Raw genomic sequence first — 20,026 nt, 5'->3', positions numbered from 1 at the left:
CCCAAGCCCGTTACAAACTAAGCGCTGATTAAGCGCTAATTAAGCGCTAATTAAGCATTAATTGCGCCGCGCTTCACGGCCCGTGCCCCGCCCCGCCCCACCCCACCCTCGCGCGCCGCCGCCCTCACGGAAAACGGCGGGTACCGCGCACGTGCGCACCGCCTCCTCACGGCGCACGCGCAGGAAGAGTGACCCCTCCCGGCCGCCATCCCGCTCCGCCATGCCCCGGACGCCGTTTCTGCGGTCACTTCCGGCGGCGGCCCCGGCGCGGAGGCCCCGGTGCAGCCCCGCTCCGCCCGGGCCCGGCCCGCAGCCGGCCCAGCATGCCGGGGCGGCCCGCCCCGCACAGCCCGCCCGCCCCGCACCGCCCGCACGCACGCTCCCCCCTGCGCGGCCGGCCCCTGGCCCCGGCGCTGCCTCCTCCACGCCGCCGCGCCCCGGCGGGAACGTGACCACAGCTCGCCGCCTGTCCGCCCGCGCGGCCGCGGGGCTGTCCGGTGAGTGGGGACACCTGGGAGGGCACCGCGGAAACGTTTGGCAGGTCCGGAGAGAGCCGCGCCGCTCCGCTTGGCCTCGGGCGGTGCGGAGGAGACGGGGCTGGGGGGTAACGGCCCGAGGCTCGTCCGGCATCACCGGCTGCCGGGGCCGAGGTGCGGGCCCTGCCGGGCCTGTGCTGCCGCAGGTGCTGCTGCCTTTATCCCTTATGGCCTCTCCGCCTCCCAGAGCCGTCCGTCACCGCTGTCGAGCGGGGAGCACGGGGAGCTGGCGGTGGGTGAGGGTTGCGGGGCTCCCGGCTCCCGCAGTCTCCGGCCGTGTCTCTGCATTGTGGCCCTGATGTGACACCTTGTCGCAGGCAGCTCTTCTGAGTGTGCGGCTCCTCTGGGTCACCAAACTGACCTGAGAGCTCCCCTTGCAATTACAGCTGTGGAAATGCAGATGAATGTATCTGTGCCCAACTGATGGTATTGAAGTTGTAGAAATAGAAGTTTCCTTCTAAAAGTAGATAAATAGAGAACACATAGTTACCTTGTTTTAATTAGAGTCAGACTTAGATGCCAACAGTGCTGTCAGTTTACTGAAGTGATTAAAAGCCCTATTTGTTGGGAGAAACGTTGTATAACTTGGCAAGAGCATAACACAGACCGTGTGTTTTAGCCATGGAGGCTCCCTATGATGGCGCTGAGGTCACGGTGGTGATGGAGGAGATAGAGAGCACTTACACTTACACCTCTCCGGTGCCATCCAAGAAGAAGAAGAAACATAAAAGTACTGGTGATCATGGAGAAAAAGCCAAGAAGCCTCGGTAAGTTCTTTCTGCCTTCATTTAGTTCCTTTGTAGGGTGTGGGAGCAGTTTTCCCTGTTTCTGACATGATTGGACTTTGCAGTGCACTTGGAACACTTCATAGTGTAAAACATTGTTTATCAAATATCAACTTGGCACTTTGGGCCTGCTCAGACATTCTTTACAGGTGCCACTGTTGCTCAGTTTAGAGTTTGTTTACCGCGGAATAATTTGCCTTAGGCTGTTCCTCAGAGGTTCTCTTTTTCTTCTGAGGTTCTCCCCAGAGAGAGAGTTTTAATTTGGTTAAAAAATGCATTTGCAAATAAAATTAAATGTAACTTGCTTGCCACATGACCTTGAGACAAAGCTAAACCTTGTGGATTTATTTTTCCCCAAGGAATTTATATAGAACGACCTTAATATTTCAATTTCTGGTTGTGTTTCAGATCTGCTTACCTTCTCTACTATTATGATATTTACTTGAAAGTACAACAAGAGCTTCCACACCTCCCTCAATCTGAAATCAACAAAAAGATCAGTGAGAGCTGGAGATTGCTCAGTGTGGCTGAAAAGAGCTACTACTTGGAAAAGGCCAAGCTAGAGAAAGAGGGACTGGACCCGGTGAGTTGTCTTTCTGGAAGTTCCTTGGCTGCTGAGAAGAGAGGCAGTTCCCTGCTGACATAGCTCTGTGTGGGAGTCATTTTACTGCAGATTCCAGTTTGTATCCTAGCTCAGGGCAGCCTTTAGAGAAGCCAGTGAGGCCACTGCCTTTTGCCTTTGCCTTCTGTTCAGTTGAGGGAGGATGGTTTGTAATACAGGATGGATATACCTGGTACCTGCTCATGGCAGGTTTTTTTGTGCCCTTTCATCAGAGTGAGTGTTGGTAATGTGGGTGATAAAACCAGGACTGAGCGGGATTCTGCAGGCTCTGTCATGTGGAGAAATTCCCAGCAAACTACAGGAAACTGTTTGAACCTTAGGCACTAAAACAGCAGGATTGAGAACTGAATCTCTTCCTTTTCTCATCTTCATTTATTCCATCCTCTGCTTTTGCCCACAGAACTCCAGGGCATCCACTCGAACTGCAGTAATCCCTGACATTCCAGGCTTCCGCAAGATTCTTCCTCGCTCCGATTATATCATTATTCCCAAAACCACTCTTCAGGAGGACAGGAGCAGGCAGTCTCTGGAGCTGTGTGTGACACAGAGCCCAGCAGCATCTGAAGGCTTGGCACCTCCCAGGAATGTCACCAGTGTGCCCCGTGACACCGTGCAGAGCATCCTTTCCGTGGACTCGGGCCAGGCCAGCGTCTCGGAGCCCTGCATCGCCATCGAGGGGCTGGCAGAGGACACGGCAGCCTTTGCCCAGCCCGAGGCTGCAGAAGAAGCTGTTACCTCAGAGGTTCTCTCTCACTATGTTGGGCCTGTGACAGAGAAAGTGGCTGGAGAGATCCTCTTGGATGAGACTTCTTTGGAAATAGAAGGGCAGCCGTACCAGGCAGCGCGAGTGGTTATTGAGGAGACGCTGGTGAGCAGCTCCACAGACATCTCCAACGGGGGCATCGCTGTGGCCCGTCCCCAGGTGCCCGATGGGGTGTCTGTGGTGACTGTAGTCACTGGGAGGGTAAGTTTGTCCAGTGACACTCAGGCTCCTGCCAGATCTCACCTGAAATATCTGGGTGCTGTTTCCCCCATTTTACCTGAGATCCTCTGATTGCCCAACTTGCTGATGCTCAATGCTGAGAGAAAGAAAAACTTTTTTTTGTAATAAATGATATAAAAGTAACTCCTTGACTGAGTTGTCTCTGCTTGCAGATTGACTCAGCCCTGTGGTGATATCAATTGTCTTAACATGACTGAGTTCTTTTAATTGTTTGTTATAACAATATTTGAGGTATTGCGGTGCCAGTAATTGGGTTCTGCAGGTGCACTGCAAGATTTTGGTGAGAAAAAATGCTACTGCTGTTCTCCTGATAGCTGTTTTCCTGGTTTTAGAGAGCTAGAAGGGAGTCCTTTTAAGCTGGAGTCCTTTTTAGGGATCAGTCATAGAAACTTTAGTCTGTGAAGAGTTGGATTCTCCATTTTGTTTGAGGAGTTTGGTAATTTCCAGAGTACATCTGGTAAGGCTGTTGCTTTTGAAATGATTGCTGCTCTGTTCTGTATTCTAGTCTCATCACTCCTTAAGACACATTAATCTTCATGAGAGGGAGGGATACAGGTCACCATGTCTTGTTTTCTGCATGTATTTTACCTTTGATTTCATTTTAGGATACTGAAGAGAGTAGCTCCTCCACACCTGCAACACAGTTTATCATGTTACCTTTGCCAGCTCACTCTGTTGTGGAGAACCCAACATCAATTAAATTGGTAAGAAATTCAGAGTCTTGTATGGTATGTTAAAGTTTGGATGTATTGTCATAGATTTCTCTTAAAGATGTTAGAGGGAGGGATTCGCTCATGGTTCAGTTTTTAAAAATAATCCAATTTGGTGTTGCTGTATCACTTGATGTATTTCTTGTCCCTTGTGTTATGTCTTGCATAGGCTAAGAGGATCTCTGACTTCTTCAGTGTCTTACAGGGCCCATTTCTTCTATCTTCTTCCTCAGGGAATTCTTGGAAACAGGTGGAGTAGATAAAGCTATCACAACACATCTGGCCAACAGCAGTTCCTGTGTAGCCATCTGCATCCACTAGTTGGGTGCATATTTCTCTTTATAAAAAGCAATGTCCATCCCTTTGAGGGCAGGGATCTGCTCTTATGGCAGGAAAACATGAACTCCAAAGCTTGTGCTTTGGCAGGAGGGGAGCAATGACCTGAGGTTTTGAGAAGCCATATTAAAGGCTGTGTGGCCTGCTGCATGAGGAAGAATAGTATTATTTCACTGATCTAACCACTCCAGCCACCTGTGTTTTTGTAGCCATTTTGGGAGTTCATTGTACAGTCAGTACTGCAGCTCCTTCTGTTATGTAAGCTAGCATCAAATCTTTTTTCCAGGTTCTCTATGCTTCCAGCTGGTGGAACACTGCAGATATTTATAGTGGTGTATAGTGTGATGCTCTTCCAGTTGTCCTGGGGAGAATGGAAATACCTCAGGTTTTTATGCCTGAGAAGGATCTGGTTAAAATTGACTCATTTCCTTGACAGCAGCACTTGCAGTTCTAGAAAAAATCTGTACCTAGTTAGGGAGCTACAGTACAACAGCTCCCTCGGGAGTGTTGAGAACAGGATATTGGAAGTGCTGTGCTGACAAAAACTCAAGTGTGTTGCTGCAGTTGTCCTGGCACAGATGACATGTCCTACTTTAGTTGTTTGTATAAATAGTGCCTGGTGATGCTGCTCGTGTTTCAGTAGTTCATAGCAAGTTACAGTGAAGGACCAGGGAACACTTGACCATCCCATCCAGCACCAAGTTACTGACAAAACTGCCTTTGCATCACGAGTGTTTCTCTTCAAGTCTTTTTGCTGTGTTGTCATGAGTGTTAATCATATCTTGTCTTACTGTGGATTGCTGTTAGAAGCATTTTAATGCCATCTTACTGTGACTTTTTCATGCTCAAAAAGAACTTTCCCATCACTGTAAATGCAAGATTAGTTTCTCCAGGAGGTTATGTGCATTGTTCATCTCTGCTCTGCAGGTTGATCTAAATTCAGGTAATTCCAGAGGCTATTGTGTAGACTGAGCATTTAGACTCACAGTAGTTATGGTGCTGACTCACCTGGTGCTGACCCAGCTGTGTGGTGTTTGTTCAGTAAAATGAGTATTAGTGGAAGGCTGGTGATTTGCCATATAGCATTTGTAAGGTGCTTATGAGGAAAAAGAAGTGATCAACACAGCTTTGTGGTTTTCAGGTCTGTAGACAAACTCTTGACAATTCTTGTTTCAGACAACCACCTATACTCGCAGGGGACATGGAAATTGCACCAATCCTGGCTGTTCCTTCACTTATGTCACCAGGCATAAGCCACCAAAATGCCCAACGTGTGGGAACTTCCTGGGAGGGAAATGGATCCCAAAGGTAAATTTGTCTTTCTTTTCCTGACTTTGAGACGAAAAGTGCTGGTTTTGTGAATGCCTGTGATACTTCTAGACTGTAGATCTAGCACAGGAGGTCAGATACACCAGAAATGATCCCTGCACTCGTGTTCCAGTGCACGTGCTGGAGCAAGTCACTGTTGCAGAGGACACTTGGCCAAGGTGAGACCTCAAATCACCACAGCTTGGGTAAAGATGCTGCTCATATCTGTTAGAATAGATGGGGCTGCATTTGCTAAAATATCTCTCATTGAGAGGATACGCATGCTTCTGGCCCTCTGCCTGCACAGCTCCTGTGACTGGAAGGCATTGCCTGTTCCTCCTGCTACAGCCCAAACTAAGCTTGGGAAGCTGTTTTGTGGTAATTAATATCAGCATTTGAAGTTTTCCGACAAATTTCGTTTTCTGTGGTCTTTCAACATTGTTTTTTTAACAGAGAGGAGGAACAACTCTCCATTAACAATCCTTTAGGAGCTTGTTAATAAAGTTGATCTAGTGGAAGCTGAAGTGCTGTTGGGTATTGTTGTCTCATGGCCATGTGCCTGATCATGGTGTTCTGACCACTGACTGGAAGGAAATTTCCAGGTGTTGGTAGAGTTGTAAAGCCTGTCTGAGTGGAAAAGTCTTTCTCCACATGATGCCTACTCTGCTTAAGTTATTGGCATCTCTGCTAGCTGTGTATAGAAAAACACACTTGATCCTTAAACCTTGGCACTATCCTGGTAATTAGTCAGCTCTGAACAGATGTGCATTTCTGTCTGAAGCAAGACTCCTCAGGCACAATTAAAAAGATGTTCTCAGTGTGAAAATTGGCATTGACATTCAGTGGCTTTATGTGGATTTGTTCTGAACCTCCTTTGTTTTGTGTCTGGATCCATTAAACATTCAGGGATGAGAACTCTTTTGGGCAGCCTGCAGACTCTGTGGTGTCTGAACTGAAGGCTGAGCTTCCTGTGTGGTAGGGTACAAATAGTGATGGTGACATCTTTGCTTTTGTTTGGTAAACTTGCTGATGTAGAGAGATGGCTGAATGCAAAAAGTATTTCTGGATTCTGCCTGAGCATGGCATGTCTGCTGCTGTTCAAGCCTACTCTGGTTAGAACCTGAAAGGTTTTAGAGGGAGCTTTACTTTTTGTCTTTCAGACTCACTCTGGTCTGCTGGATTCCATTTCTGATATATTTTTCCATATTCCAGTTTAGTGTTCATTGTACCTTTGTTGATTCCAGTGCAATGATTTTTGTAGCCTTAGTCTTGGAACTAACATTTTTCTTAAAGTCAGAAAATTTTCCTAAATAATCCTGTTTTCTGGTTGGCTCACATGCTTGCTTTTTTGAAAGCTTATATCCAAAAGATGCAGATCCTCTGTCTTAACTCCCTTTGATTGCTGTCTGTTCTTCCACATTATTAAGCATCAGAGAGCTGAAGCCAGGAAAGAGGAGCGTAGGAGGTGGGCCCTTGGTGGGTGACTTTGTGGTGTTGATGCTAATGGTGATATTTTAGGGAGTTTAAGAAAGATTGATTCTTCAAAGTAAACAATGTCTAAAAATAATACATGAAGGGCCAAGAGGCCAGATACAGATAGCAGGGCCTTTGCTGTTGTAGGAGATGCTGTCTGTCTACTCCCATACAATTCACTGCTTAAACACTTAGAATTCTGCTGTTTTGAGCCAACATTAAATAGGCCACGGCAAACATGGCATATGTGCAGGGGACTTGCTTATCTGTGAAAGCTGAAAGCTCTGAAATGTGACTCTCTCCTTGTTTCCAGGAAAAGCAACCAAAAAGCAAATCTGAGCCAAATTCAGGCACCTCTCTTAAAACTCCAGCAGCTAAAAGAGGTCAGCAGTCAGCCCTCACAGAACCCACGGCCGCCAGCGAGAGTTCCTCCAAGTCTGCCTTGGAGAGCTCCGAAGCTGTCAGCCAGCTGCTGAGTGCTGTGCCTGGTGGAGGGCAGATGCCTGAGATGGAGTGGGAGGAAGTGATCATCTCTGAGGACCACTTTCTCCCAAATAATGTGCCTGCTGAAGACAGGAGGAGTGCCCAGCAGCAAGCAGACACCTCTTCAGAGCAGGCAGAGAAAGGAAGTGTAGGGCTGGGGATGCCCACATCTTCTGAGGTGTTGAGTCCAAATGCCTCTGTGAAAAAGCCAGTGGTGGGGTGAGTCAGTTTTCCATGTGTTATGGGAGCATATGATGCCTATTGTGTGCTCATGGGACTAGTCCCAGAAGTTGAAGGTTGTTGGCAGTGCTTCCTGTAAGACTTACTGTGTTTGCTGTCTGTTTTATGCCAGTTCAGGATTGTTCCTTTGAGTCTTTGTCCATCAGAACTAATATTTTTCTTTAAATGACAGATTGTAGTCACAGGGCAGATGCAGCCTTAGCACTGTCTCTCTTTCTATTGCAATAGCTGTGGTTAGTGTGGTAACAAAGCACAATTCAGGGAAAAGAGGAAAACTGAAGCTGAGGGGAAATAGATGGAATGTTTTTCCACTTGTAGCTCTTATTTTTCAGAATTGATGCAACAGCTGCTACACACAAGGGACAAGAAGCAAAGAGCAAACCAAGACCCAAGCCCTCCTTGCTGGCTGCAGCCAGACCCATGCGAGCCATTCTGCCTGCTCCAGCCATCGTGGGGAGAGAAGCCAGCACGGAGCAGCTGAGCAGCAGGCAGGCCTTTGCAAGTACTGGTAAAAGCAGCATCTCTGTGTGCTTTGGGAGCTGTTGTCTTTCCTCACCTTGCTGAAGTGGTGTCTGCCAATAATAAGATAGGTTTCAGGGGAGGTGGTTACCAATGCTAGGAAAAAACCAGTTTGTCTCTGCCTGAATGGAGTAAATGGGCCATGAAACACCTGCTTGGGTTATTTCAAGCTCAGAGGAAAGATCTCACATGACTATAGTGGCATTTAACTAAGATGTCAGAAAGAAACAGAACCTGTTTTCTTACATTTAACCTGATGCATCTCTTTCCTCCTTCTAGACAAGCATTCCCCTGTGAGAACATCAGGCTTGAAGCCCAGTACACTGAAACAGTTGGGCCAGTCAGTTCTGCAGCCACCAACTGCTGAGGAGCAAAAGGTTGTTCTTCAAATGCAAACTATTTTCATGAATTTTTTGGGGGGAGGGTTTTGTTTGTGGTTTTGGTTTTTTGGTTTTTTCTTTTTTCTCTCAGGTGAGTGATATGACCTGAGTGAGAAATAGAACAAAAAATGTATCTGCCTTATGATGATGAGATCTGTGAGTGGCTGTTTTTATGATATGGCTGGATAGCAGAATGACTGCTTGGTGGCTGAGTGTGGGAGCTGAGCTGAGAGATGCTGTTGGACAATCCTGCTGTTGGTTACTTTGGGAACCTCCCAGCTACTTCCAGAAGATGCATTAAGGATCTGCTGGTGCTTTGATAATCTGACATGCAATATTGAATACTGAGCTTTTCACCCATAAAATATGACTCAGTATGCCAAGGTGCTGAAATGAATCTGTGAATTGTATTGCCTTTGCATGCAAAATGGTGTCTTATGGTATTTGGGATATTAAATGGACATTAATCAATCTCTTAGCGGCAGTAATGCTAATAGATATTGATATTGGTGCATGTATTTAGTAATAGGTGTCTGATGGGTGTTGTTTTTTCTGCTTTCAATCTCTAGCTCCACAGTTCTGTGACAAGCAGGGCATCTCAGGTTAAAGTTGTGGAGGTCAAGCCAGACATCTTCCCTTCCTACAAGTACAGTTGCACCGTAACTTTGGTGAGAATTTTTCAAAGTGTGGAAAACTATTTCACTTCTGCCACAGGGAGTGTCCTCTCTGGGATGAGGATGATATGGGACTTCTGTTTTACTGACTGGCACAAATACATTTCATTTTTAACATGAAATAATCTGTGCTTTATGTCATCTCTAGACCTAGTCCAGGATGGCTGTGCAGGGCCTTGTTAAGAGATGGATTTTAACTCATGTCCCCATGCAGAATCCCCATGCCCTCCTTGAGTTAGCAGGGAGGATCAGGGGTTTCTGAATGAATTTAATGTGCTTCTGATCTGGAGAACTGGCCTCAGAATGTTTAAGTGCTACTTACAGGATTCTGTGCAAAGTGACAGGGCTTGCTATTGATTAAACAAGATGTTATAAAGTGGAGATAAAACATATAATAATCTTTCTTAGAATCTTGTTGGCTTAGAATCATAGAGCCATTCAGGCTGGGAAGGACTTTTAAGATCATGGAGCCCAGCTATTAAAAGTCAAGGTCAGCAAACATCTCCTTTGTGTCATTCAGGATTTGGGATTAGCAACATCACGTGGCAGAGGGAAATGCAAGAACCCCTCCTGCAGTTATGTGTATACAAACAGGCACAAGCCACGCATCTGCCCAAGCTGTGGATACAACCTTGCCAAAGACAGGACTGAGAAAACAGCAAAATCCCTGGTAAGGTTCAAGTTGGCTTGTTTTATCACATGTCTGTTGTGAGCTGGGCAGAGAAGTTTGCAAGTCCCTATGGAAACATGGTTTTGGCTTTGCTGCTTTTTTTTTCCTTTTCATTATGATAAACTTTTTTGACAGAATGGTTCCTATTTAAAATATCTGTGGTGATGTTTGTTGAATTCCTTTAGCAGTGGTGCTTCAGGCTGAGAGAGTCTGAGCACACCCATTGCTACCACTGGGTGTCTCCTCAACTTAAAAATCCTTCTATTGTATCAGCACATGCTGGGAAAATCGACCCTGAAGTCACCACATTGCTGTGTCAGCTTTGTTGAACTTCAGACTTCATCAAGAAACTCCCAAGTATGCTCTGCTTTGTGAGCAGTTTGGGGCTGGTGTCAGTTAAGTTGGTACATCTTGTATTAGAGCTTCCTGTTTTTAAGGGTTTGTAGAGCAATTTTACTTCCAACCTGAATTTATTTCTGTATGTAGGGGGTTTTTTTCTGATGTATAAATATGTTTTCAGTTGTCTGCTGTTCTATGTGGATGTAATTAATTCTGGGGTTATTTTTTTTTTTGCTTTTGCAGTTTCAGAGGTTATCTTTTCTCATACTGAATTGTCATGTTTTTAAAACAATAAATGAAAAAAGGACCTTTCCTGCTCTTAGCTGAAATGCCTACTCAGCAAATAGACAGAATTTTAGTCTGTGTAGTAATGACTCATCCACTTGCCCTTTTTTTTATTTTGAAGAACATAACTTTGTTTGGTGGTGGTTTTGTTTTTTCTTTAAAAACACAAACAAACAGAGATGGCCTGTGTGAAACTCACACAAACAGCTGTGTAAGGAACAGCAGTGTGCTTAGCTCAGCTTCCATTCTGAGAGGCATGTGGCTTGTCTCTTCCTCATTTAGGTTTTGTCTTTTTTCTGGTTGTAGATCTGTTTAACATTCCTGTCGCACAATTCAGTGTTGTCTCGGGGCTTTTGACTGATCATTTATCTCATTGCTGGACTAGTCATAAAACCAGGTTGAAATGTTGACAGAAGAGTTTGAGGGATTAGACAGACCAGCCTGTTTGGGTTCTCTGTTCTCCTGGCACAACCTGGAGTTTGGTTCTCCTGTGTTTGTGCATTTTGTTGTGATGGTATGTGTTGGAGAAGGGTAGACTGTAGACCCATCAATTGTTATTGATTAGTGTGTTCTGTGTATCACAGCCCCAGTTCTCTATTGGTTCCTTGATTCCTCCAGCTTCTGGAGAGCTGTGCAGGCTGCCCTGAGCCTGCCCTGATAGCCTGTGGAGAAAGACAGTGATAACTGGAGGTTCAAGTGATGAGGGTTATTGAAGTGTACCTGTTGGTGGTTATCCTCACCTTCTGGATCCCCAATCCCTGCACTTAACAGTTTAATGGCCAATCTGTGATGGTTTGGCAGTGCAGGAGTTGGGCTGTAATAAACTATTTTTGTTGATGTAATTTGAGCTTGAAGTGGAATCAATGATTCAGCAGTAGAGTAGAAGTTGGGTTTACTGAGTGCAAAGGCTGCTGTGTTTCTGCTACCTTTATGACTTCTTTGGGCTTAATATTTCATCCCCACGCTTGCCTGTTTGGCTGTGCTGCTTCCTAGGAGGTCAGTGCAGGTCAGCCGAGCGTGCTGAACACCAGCGAGCCCCTGACGCCGTCGCAGAAGGAAACCCAGCGTCAGTCCACGCTGCAGCTGCTGCGCAAGGTGATGCAGATCCCCGAGAACGAGTCCGAGCTGGCAGAGATCTTCACCCTCATCCACGAGCTCAACAGCTCCAGGCTCATCCTGTCCAACGTGAGTGAGGAGACAGTGACCATCGAGCAGACCTCCTGGTCCAACTACTACGAGTCTCCGTGCGTGCAGTGCCTCCTCTGTAACAGCCCCTTGTTCAAAGGGGGACACAAGTAAGATTCTGCTTTGCATTTTGACTCTTTCAAACTCGTGCTGATTTTCTTTGTTCTGAGTCTGCCTGAAATAATATTTGCTTTGGCCCCTGGTAGTGAAGCTGGTGAAAGTGACACTGAGTAAGCTAGATGTGTGTGGAAAGGGTTTGGCAGGATCAAAGAGTGACTGCAAAGTCCAGATGTAACTTTTTTCTTATTGAAACAGAGTATTTTCATTAGTCATCCTCTCTTTGTTTTCCATTCTGATGCTTCGAGGCTGAGAGAGGAAAACTTGTGTGTTTATAGATGGCATTGTGTGATTTCCTTTTTCTCTCTCTCGCTGGTCTGAGTATTTCCTGTGTGGGTCTTTTTGCTTATGATATTTTCATTCCTTTCACTTCTTAGTGTGTGCTTGAGTGAATGCTTTTTGGAACAAATATCCAAATTGAAACCTGAAGGACTTAAGGAAACTTTTAGTAAATAAGCTAGATTGCCTTAACTAGATTTAAATGAAAGCCTGTAGGATATCTCTTCCCTTAGTCTGGCAGGCATTCTCCTGTTTCTGAAAATATGATCTAAGATTTTTCCTACAGCAAAATGTCAGGGAGTTTAATGTTGTGTTTCTTTCTTCCACAAAAAAATTCTTGATATGAAGGATGGACATTTGCTTTGGTCAGGCTTGCACTAACTGAGATCTTTCCAGAAGAGTTACTTTTTATGCTCTGTATTGTTTTCAGAACAGAGCAGTCTCACACCCTGTCCCTCACCATGGGTCTTACCAACCTGTGCATTGTAAATCCTTGTCTGTGCCTGGCTGCTTTGCAGTGCTCTGCACATGGGACTCTCCCATGTGCCTGCACAGGCTCTAATTGAAGCCCTGCCAGTGGGAAGGAGGTGACTTTGGCTTTGATTCCTGTTTTCTCAGGTGGACAGCAGTATTTCAGCCACTGGCACTCTCCTGTCTGAACTCCCCCCTTGTCAGTTACATTGTAGAGGAGCAGACCTTTCTGAATCTCTGTGTGCAGGACAGGCTGGCTGGTGGATTATTGATCACCACAGCAGTGGTACAGCCACTTCTCCCAGGACAGCTGGGGCCATGGTTTTTCTCCACCTCTGCAATAGTAGGTGCCCAGTGTATGAAGCTGAAGGGATGCTCTAGTGCTCTTTAAAAGAATGTGAGCAGTGACCTGCCTTTGCCTGAGAAATCTGTTTTAAAATGTAACTTTTTCTGGTGTGATGTGATGTGGTGAGCTGGCTTAGATTTACATAATAATGAACTCATGTCAACTAGAATGTCTGAAGTTACTGCAGGGTTGGACAAAAAAACCCATTGGCTTCACTCAGAGTGTTTGCTGTTTTTTTTTTTTTGTTGTTGTTGTTGTGTGTTGCAGTTCCCTTGCTGGTCCTCAGGAGTGCTGGCTGCTGACAGCCAATAGATTACAGGTGGTTACAGCTCAGGTCAAAGTGTGCTTGAACCTGCAGTGTCTGGCCCTCCATAGCTTCACTGACATTTACACAGGTAGGAGAAATATGAGCATACAGCATGACTACAGTCTGAACCCTTTGGAAGCCTTGGGGTTGTATCAGGGCATTGTCCATGCATTAGAAAAGCTTGTTCCCTTCCCTGGTATGCTAAATTTGAATTATTTTTTATTTGCTTCTGCTTATTCTGCAAGTAAATCTATATTTGTGAGTGAAATTTTCATGAATGTTCTGGTGAGCAAGACCTTGCCTTGATTCACTGGTGTAGGTGTCTGTAAATGTTGAGTTCTGCAAGGCAGAGATCATAGTCAGAGACATAGTTTGAGACTCTCCCTGAGATCATAGTCAGAGACATCTCTGGAGAGTGCTGTTTGATGGCATTGGCTAGTGAGATGGATTGACAGCTGTTCCTTGTGGCTTTTAAAATCAACAGACAAGTCTGTGAAAGGATCTGATGTTTCAGCAGGGAACTCTGCATTTCAGAGGTGCAGAAGCACTGTTTGTGTTTCCATTATCCTCTAAACTGTACTCATGAGTGTGTTGTATATCAAGAAGGAATAAATTTCTTTGTGAGGAAGATCTGGAACCCTACAGAAAATAACTGTCTTGTTTTAACTGCAGGCCTTTTCAATGTGGGTAACAAATTGTTAGTGAGCTTGGATCTTCTGTTTGCAATCCGAAACCATATTAAACTTGGAGAGGATCCCAGAGTGGCTGTTGGCAACATCCTTGACTCTGTTCAGGAGCAAACTGGTGAGTTTTCCTTCTTGCTTTTTACCATAATATACCAAAATGTGACCTGATGATGATGGTTAGGTTATAAAAAGGCAAACTTCACCTATTTTAGTGTGGTATGGTTCTATTAAACCACTTCTTGAACCAAACAGTACCTCTATGACCAGTTCTTTGCAACAATTCTCTGGAGGGCAGGTTTGGTTTTATCCTGTGTAGAAGAGCCCTAGTACCTCTCCAGTGGCTTCAGGATGTGAAAACTGTAACAGTGGCATGTTCTCTTTTCAGATAAAAGCCTGAGCCCTGATGAGCAGGCTCAGCTCCAGGAGCTGCTGTGCAATGGCTACTGGGCTTTTGAATGCCTGACAGTCCGGGATTACAATGATATGATCTGTGGAATCTGTGGCATAACCCCCAAGGTGGAAATAGCCCAGAGGAATACGGAAAATGTCCTAGCACTGAAAAATATAGAGGTAGGTTTTTCCCACAGCTCACATCCTGTTTGTGTTCAAAGCAGATCATAATGATTTTTTGCTGACTCTGGTCTTCATGATGCACAATAAATACATGAGACCTTTGTGAGTGGTTTTCTGCTGATGCCTGAGAAGAGGATGTGGCTGGTGCAGCAATGCCTGTGCTTCCTCTTAGAGGTGTTGATGTGTAGTTCAGGGAAAACGAGATCCTTTGTCCCTGGACCACAGCTTTTGTCCAGCAGCCTTGGGTAGGAGGAACCTTGGATGGAAGTTGTTGAATTTGGTCTTCTTCCTTTGACATGAGCACATTCCTTTTTTCCTCAAGTTTCCCTGAAGTGCTGTCTTGTCTAATGGGGAAAAAAGCACTAGTAGGAGAATGTAGCATGTCTGGCTTTTATGTCAAATAGGTCAAGTTTTGAGTCTTACCTGATGCAAAGTGGTTGTGGGAAGCTTTAGGAGACTGAAATCATCTTGTTATATTTGAGCTAAGCACTCTCCTGGATAGTCCTCATGCCATGAGTGAGACTGACACAGAGCTGTTAAATGAACTGTGTTTTTTGTATTTGACCACTCTTTCTTTCTTTCTGTAGTTTACTTGGCCAGAATACTTGCCATCAAGTGAAGTGAATGTGGAAGACTTTTGGTCCACGATGGAGACAGAGGTGATTGAGCAGGTGGCTTTTCCTTCTAGCATCCCCATCACAAAGTTTGATGCCTCTATTGTTGCTCCTTTCTTCCCTCCACTGATGAGAGGAGCAGTGGTGATCAATACAGAGAAGGACAAGAACCTGCATGCACAGCCAGTGCCAGGTAATGGCTCAGGTTGTGCCTATTAAGGGAGTGCTTGATGTGTTGGTGACTTCAGTCTTGGTGATGTTTAACATTAAGAATAGCTGATTGCATGACACTTTAAAAGTCATGTGTGCTGAGGAAAGACAGGAACACTGAGGTTATTTCAGCTGTTCTCAGGCTACTTTGTTACTTGAGGCTTGGCTTTTCCTGTGAAGTTTGGATGCACTGGTGGGCTCTGATGCATTTGAGACGTGGGGGACATGAGAGCATTGCACCCCAGGTGAGGTGGAGTCTGATTGCAGAGGGGTGCATGCACATCTTGAATGCCAGTCAGTGTTTGTTTCATGTTAGACTGATATTTGGAGTGTGGAAGTTACTGGTAGTGCTTGGTATCTCAGTGTTACAATCTCAATAAAGGGTGAATAAGTTTTTGCAGAACTTGAGAAAAAACTAGGAGAGTGGTGTGCTAGTCCTGATCAGAGTTGTCAACATTCAGTACATCCACTGCATATTGGTTGCATGGAGCAAGAAACAGTGAGAGCAATAATCTCGCATCTAAAAGCCAAGATGAGTTAGCACCTGGTTCCCTTAAGAATTTAAGTGTTGTGTATAGGAAGGAAAACTGGCTTTGCAAGCTTAGCAAGTGTGTGAGTTGGCTTTGCAGACAGGGCTGCAGCTGCTTCAGAGCTGGGCTGCAGAAGAGCTGTGTGGGCTTTTGTGGAAGTGGAGTTCCGGAGAAAGAACCAGGGAGATGTGAAGGCTGAGCCTGGAGCTGTTCAGCCCAAAGGCTGCAGTGACATTTATCTCTGCTCTTCTTCACTTGGTTGTCCTCCCATCAGTCATTTAAAGGTTACAAATGACAGGATAGATAAGTGCTTATGGGATCTGCAGCTATGCTGGGCTCAGTCGAGTGACCTCAGCAGTGAAGGGCTCAAGACAAGTGGTCTGTGACGTGCTCTGTGTGTAGGACTGTTCACAGCTCTCTCTTGCTGGCTGTGGGTTGTGCAATCTCTGCTTCTGTCATCTTCTTAAGAAATTATTTTGGTAAGTTCCCTTCCTGAGAATGAGTGCTGAGACCTATTTCCTGCCTTTGCAGGTAATGGGAGTGCCTTGGTGAGGCTCCTTCAGGAAGAAGTCTTCAGGCCTGAGCTGATAAACTCTTACAGTGAGGAAGAGCTGCAGAGCTTTCTGACACAGTGTGGCATCCCCTGGGAGGCATCACATACAAAGGTAATGGCTTGTTTGCCCACAGACAAGCCTGCAGGAGTGGAGCTGTTCTTCAGTGTCTTTCCCTCATCCACTCTTGCCATCCTAGACAATTAATTTCTCATCTGACTGCACTAAGGGCAGGGATGGGTGCCAGCAGGTTATAGGATAATTTACACATGGTGAAATAAATTGAACCTTTGTGGGCTAGAAGAAAGGAAGCCTGTAATTACCTTGTCACTGGCTCAGCATTGTGTAATTGGTTGTCATCCTCACACTGCTGAGTGTGGGATTAGGAAGTTATTGGATGAAGTGCAAATTAGGATTTGGGAGATCTTGCATGCTGCCTTTTCCCTCTCTGCAGGAGTCTGTTAATTTTAGTCAATTTCTCTGGGACCTGTCTTTTCTAGGATGAGCTCTGCTACTCCCTCCTGGCTCTCTATGAGTTTGTACAGAATGGAACAAGCATTACACCATCTTCTGCTCATCACACAGGAGGGAAAATCTACAAAGTGTGTCCACATCAGGTAGGGAAGACTGGAGCCACAATGTTTTTTTTCTTCCTTGGCTCTTCATTATTTGACTTAACAGCATGGAACTTTCTTATTGAACAGAAGCAATGGAATGGGCTTCTCTGAGCCTTGGGAATGAAACCTGTTCCTCAGGGCTTGGAAAATTCCCCATGACAAGGTGAATGTGTATGAGGAGGAAGCAGAGTATCTTTAGAGAAAGTATCTGTCTGGTTACTGTATAGTCTGCAATACCTGGAAGAAACCTGTATTTTTTTAAGACTAGATTTTTTTTTCTGTAAGTTTTCAGTTTTATTGTGCTGCTGATATCAATCATTTTTTTTCCCTAGGTGGTGTGTGGCTCCAAGTACATAGTAAGAGGAGAAAACGCTCGGGATCACGTGGACTTGTTGGTATCCTCACGTCACTGGCCTCCAGTGTATGTTGTTGATTCAGCCTCTTCAGTGGCACTGTGTGCAGACCTCTGCTGGCCTGGCCTGACTTCCCAGATGTGGGGGAAGAACCAGGGCTGCTTCTCTGACCCCATGGAACCTCCAACGGTTAGTTATGTCTTTGCTCTCTGCTCTGCCAATCCAGCATGGAAAAGCTGCAAGGGAGATTAAAATTAACACACCCCCCATATGTAATCTGCATTGTGGCTCAAGATAATTTTGTAGAATCACACAATGGTTTGGGTATGAAGGGCCCTTAAAACTCGTCCAGTTCACCCTCCTGCCACAGGCAGGATCACCTTCCACTAGGCCAGGTTGCTCACAGCCCCATCCAACCTGGTTTTGAGCACTGCCACGAGTGAATTTGACCTAATAAGTGTCTCCTGATTTAAGCTTTGCCAGGGCATCACCCCTAAGCATAGCAGAATGTATTAGGTGTTGCCTGGAGATCGTTTGATTAATTGTCCTTAATAGGAAGAGCTGTGCTGGGAGTGCATTGTAACAGTTCAGATCATGAACTTTGGAGCACGTCACTTATTTTGACACAGCAACTCACTTCTTTCAGACTACTGCTATTCCTTGAGAAGTGGGAGAGAAAGATGGCTCCTAGTGCCTTGGGATTATCTGAGGGCACACAAGTGAGGAGGGAGTGTGGCATGTAGGGGAAGCCTGGATCATTTAGCCCTCCGTGTCTCCTGGGTCGTAGTGTTGGTTGGAGTTTGGCCAGCCAGTAATTTTATCTTCTCGGCTGCGGGGAAGTTGTTGTTCCACCTGCTGTGTGTCTCCCCCAGTACGTGTCCTGCCCTGAGCTGCTGGACCAGCACTACAGCGTAGATGTGACGGTGGCTGAGCCCTCCCTGCAGCACCCCATCACCAAGTCCTGTGCACGCCGCATCGTGCAGGCGGGCCCGGAGCAGAGCAGCCCCTGGGACGCCACGGCCCGGCACCGCTGCATCGCCCTGTGCCGCGAGCTGGAGCCCTACGGCGCCATCGCCGCCGCCATCGGCGACAGCAGGACCAGCACCGTGCGCCAGCGGCCCATCACCTTCGAGAACCCCACGCACTATTACCTCTACAACCGCCTCATGGACTTCCTCACCAGCAGGGAAATCGTCAACAGGCAGATCCAGGAGATCGTGCAGAGCTGCCAGCCCGGGGAGGTGGTGATCCGTGACGCGCTCTACCGGCTCGGCGTGGCCCAGATCAAAACAGAGACGGAGGAGGATGAAGAGGGGAAGCAGGAGGAGGATGGAGGTTGCTGAGTTGGTTTCTCTCTCTGGTTGTGTGGATGGGTGGGCTGAGCCAGCTTTAGCAGCTGTCTGGCTTGAGAGTTTATTTTTTATTTTATTTTATCAACCTCCACAGGTTGGAGATGTGATGCTGGTGGCTTTGACTGCTGTTACTGACCAAAGAGCTCTGTGCTTCCATAGCATCGTGATAGCTGCTGTGAGCATAGGTCTGTCACCCCCTTGCAGAAGGCTGCAGCTGCCTCCAAGGCATGTGATGGACCTGCTGTTCAGGGCTGTGGGATGTTGCCCTCCCTGCAGCTGGAGAGGGGAGAGGAGTTGCTGGTAGCAGGGAGTGTGAGTGGTCAAGCACACACAGGTCATTTAATTCTGAATCTTGCTTGCTGACTTCTTTGTGCTTATTGGTGGCAGGGCTGGGGGTGTGGGACCAGGCATAAACGGTAGATGGCTACGTTTCCCCCAGAACATTCTGAATAGGTGAATTTAGGATACTGACTCCTGCTTGGTAAACTTGCAGAGCTCTCCACAAGCATTGGCTGCAAGGAGTCATGAGGAGGAGGAGCTGTGCTGCTTTAACATGCTGTATCTGGGGAACCTCCCTGGAGGCTGCACTCTTGGTCCAGGATTGTGGGTGCTTTGGCTGCAGGGAGTTTCTAGAATTGTTTGTCTCTTCACATGAGCACTAATAACTTAGAAGCCAAAAGGTACAGTGAGAGGAGAGGTAAGAACTGAGCCCCAGGGCAGCCAAGGGGTTGGAGGATGGTTTAAGTGCTGTGCAGGAGGTGGCTGTGGAGAGGGGAGGGACACTCACATGTTGTCTGTGGGATCAAGGAGGAATGATGAATGCAGCGTCACCAGAGCTGCACCCACGTGTGCAATCTCATCACTTTGTCAGGTGTCACACCTGCCCTGCCCATGTTCCCACAGCACTCTGGGGGTTAGAGGAGTCTCCTGCTGCCCAGGTTGCTTTGTCAGCCCCTTGAGAGGAGTCAGGATCAGACTCTGCCTGTGCAGCACACCTGAGGAGCACCTGGGTCTGTGGCTGCAAAGCTGTGCTGCCACTGCTGCAGCTCCCTTTGGCCATGGCTGGTGGTGAAAGTGTTTGGTGTTTGCTGTGAAACACACAGGAGACAAGCAGGATGCCAGACTGCTAAGTTGCCATCTTGGGAGTTTATTTTGTCTGAGTGAGCAGTGGGGAAGATTCTGAGGCTTGCGGTGTGGTTGAAAACTCCCTTCTGTGAAGGGGAACCTATTGAGTACCGTACTGTTAAAGTAAATGTATTAAGTCTGAGCAAATGCAGTAATCATGGCTTGGGGTTTTTCTGTTAAGAACATTAACTTATTATAAGAGACATTAGTGACTTTTTTCAGTCAGTGATAAAGTTTAATAAATTATCTCCAATTTTGGGGGTGAAACTGTGGTCAAGTGACTTGGGTTGTTTTTTTTTTTGTGTGTGTGTACAAGGCCTGGATGGCTCCAGGAGAAAAGGCACAAA

General features: G+C 46.4%; 1 protein-coding gene across 3 annotated transcripts; it reads left to right on the top strand.

Annotated features, from left to right (window-relative positions):
- The first annotated feature begins 214 nt into the window (after positions 1-214).
- On the top strand, positions 215-19,951 carry HMGXB3 (HMG-box containing 3). Of its 3 annotated transcripts, none has more exons than XM_077186281.1 (20): positions 215-497; positions 1,156-1,303; positions 1,730-1,904; positions 2,344-2,811; positions 3,552-3,650; positions 5,169-5,300; positions 7,087-7,475; positions 7,829-8,004; positions 8,295-8,392; positions 8,965-9,063; positions 9,590-9,739; positions 11,357-11,658; positions 13,029-13,156; positions 13,741-13,872; positions 14,140-14,324; positions 14,915-15,134; positions 16,213-16,346; positions 16,733-16,849; positions 17,182-17,391; positions 18,075-19,951. In XM_077186281.1, the coding sequence occupies exons 1-20, from the start codon at positions 221-223 to the stop codon at positions 18,543-18,545; spliced, it is 4,110 nt and encodes a 1,369-aa protein (XP_077042396.1). In that variant the 5' UTR covers positions 215-220; the 3' UTR covers positions 18,546-19,951. The 3 variants fall into 3 exon arrangements, with proteins under 3 accessions (XP_077042396.1, XP_077042395.1, XP_054498738.2); XM_077186280.1 differs by having other exon boundaries at positions 2,344-2,907; positions 7,829-7,998; XM_054642763.2 differs by having other exon boundaries at positions 2,344-2,907.
- Positions 19,952-20,026: the final 75 nt, after the last annotated feature.

Source organism: Agelaius phoeniceus, chromosome 15, assembly GCF_051311805.1.
Source record: "Agelaius phoeniceus isolate bAgePho1 chromosome 15, bAgePho1.hap1, whole genome shotgun sequence".
Taxonomy (NCBI): Eukaryota; Metazoa; Chordata; class Aves; order Passeriformes; family Icteridae; genus Agelaius; species Agelaius phoeniceus.
This window is presented reverse-complemented; position numbering and strand designations above follow the sequence as displayed.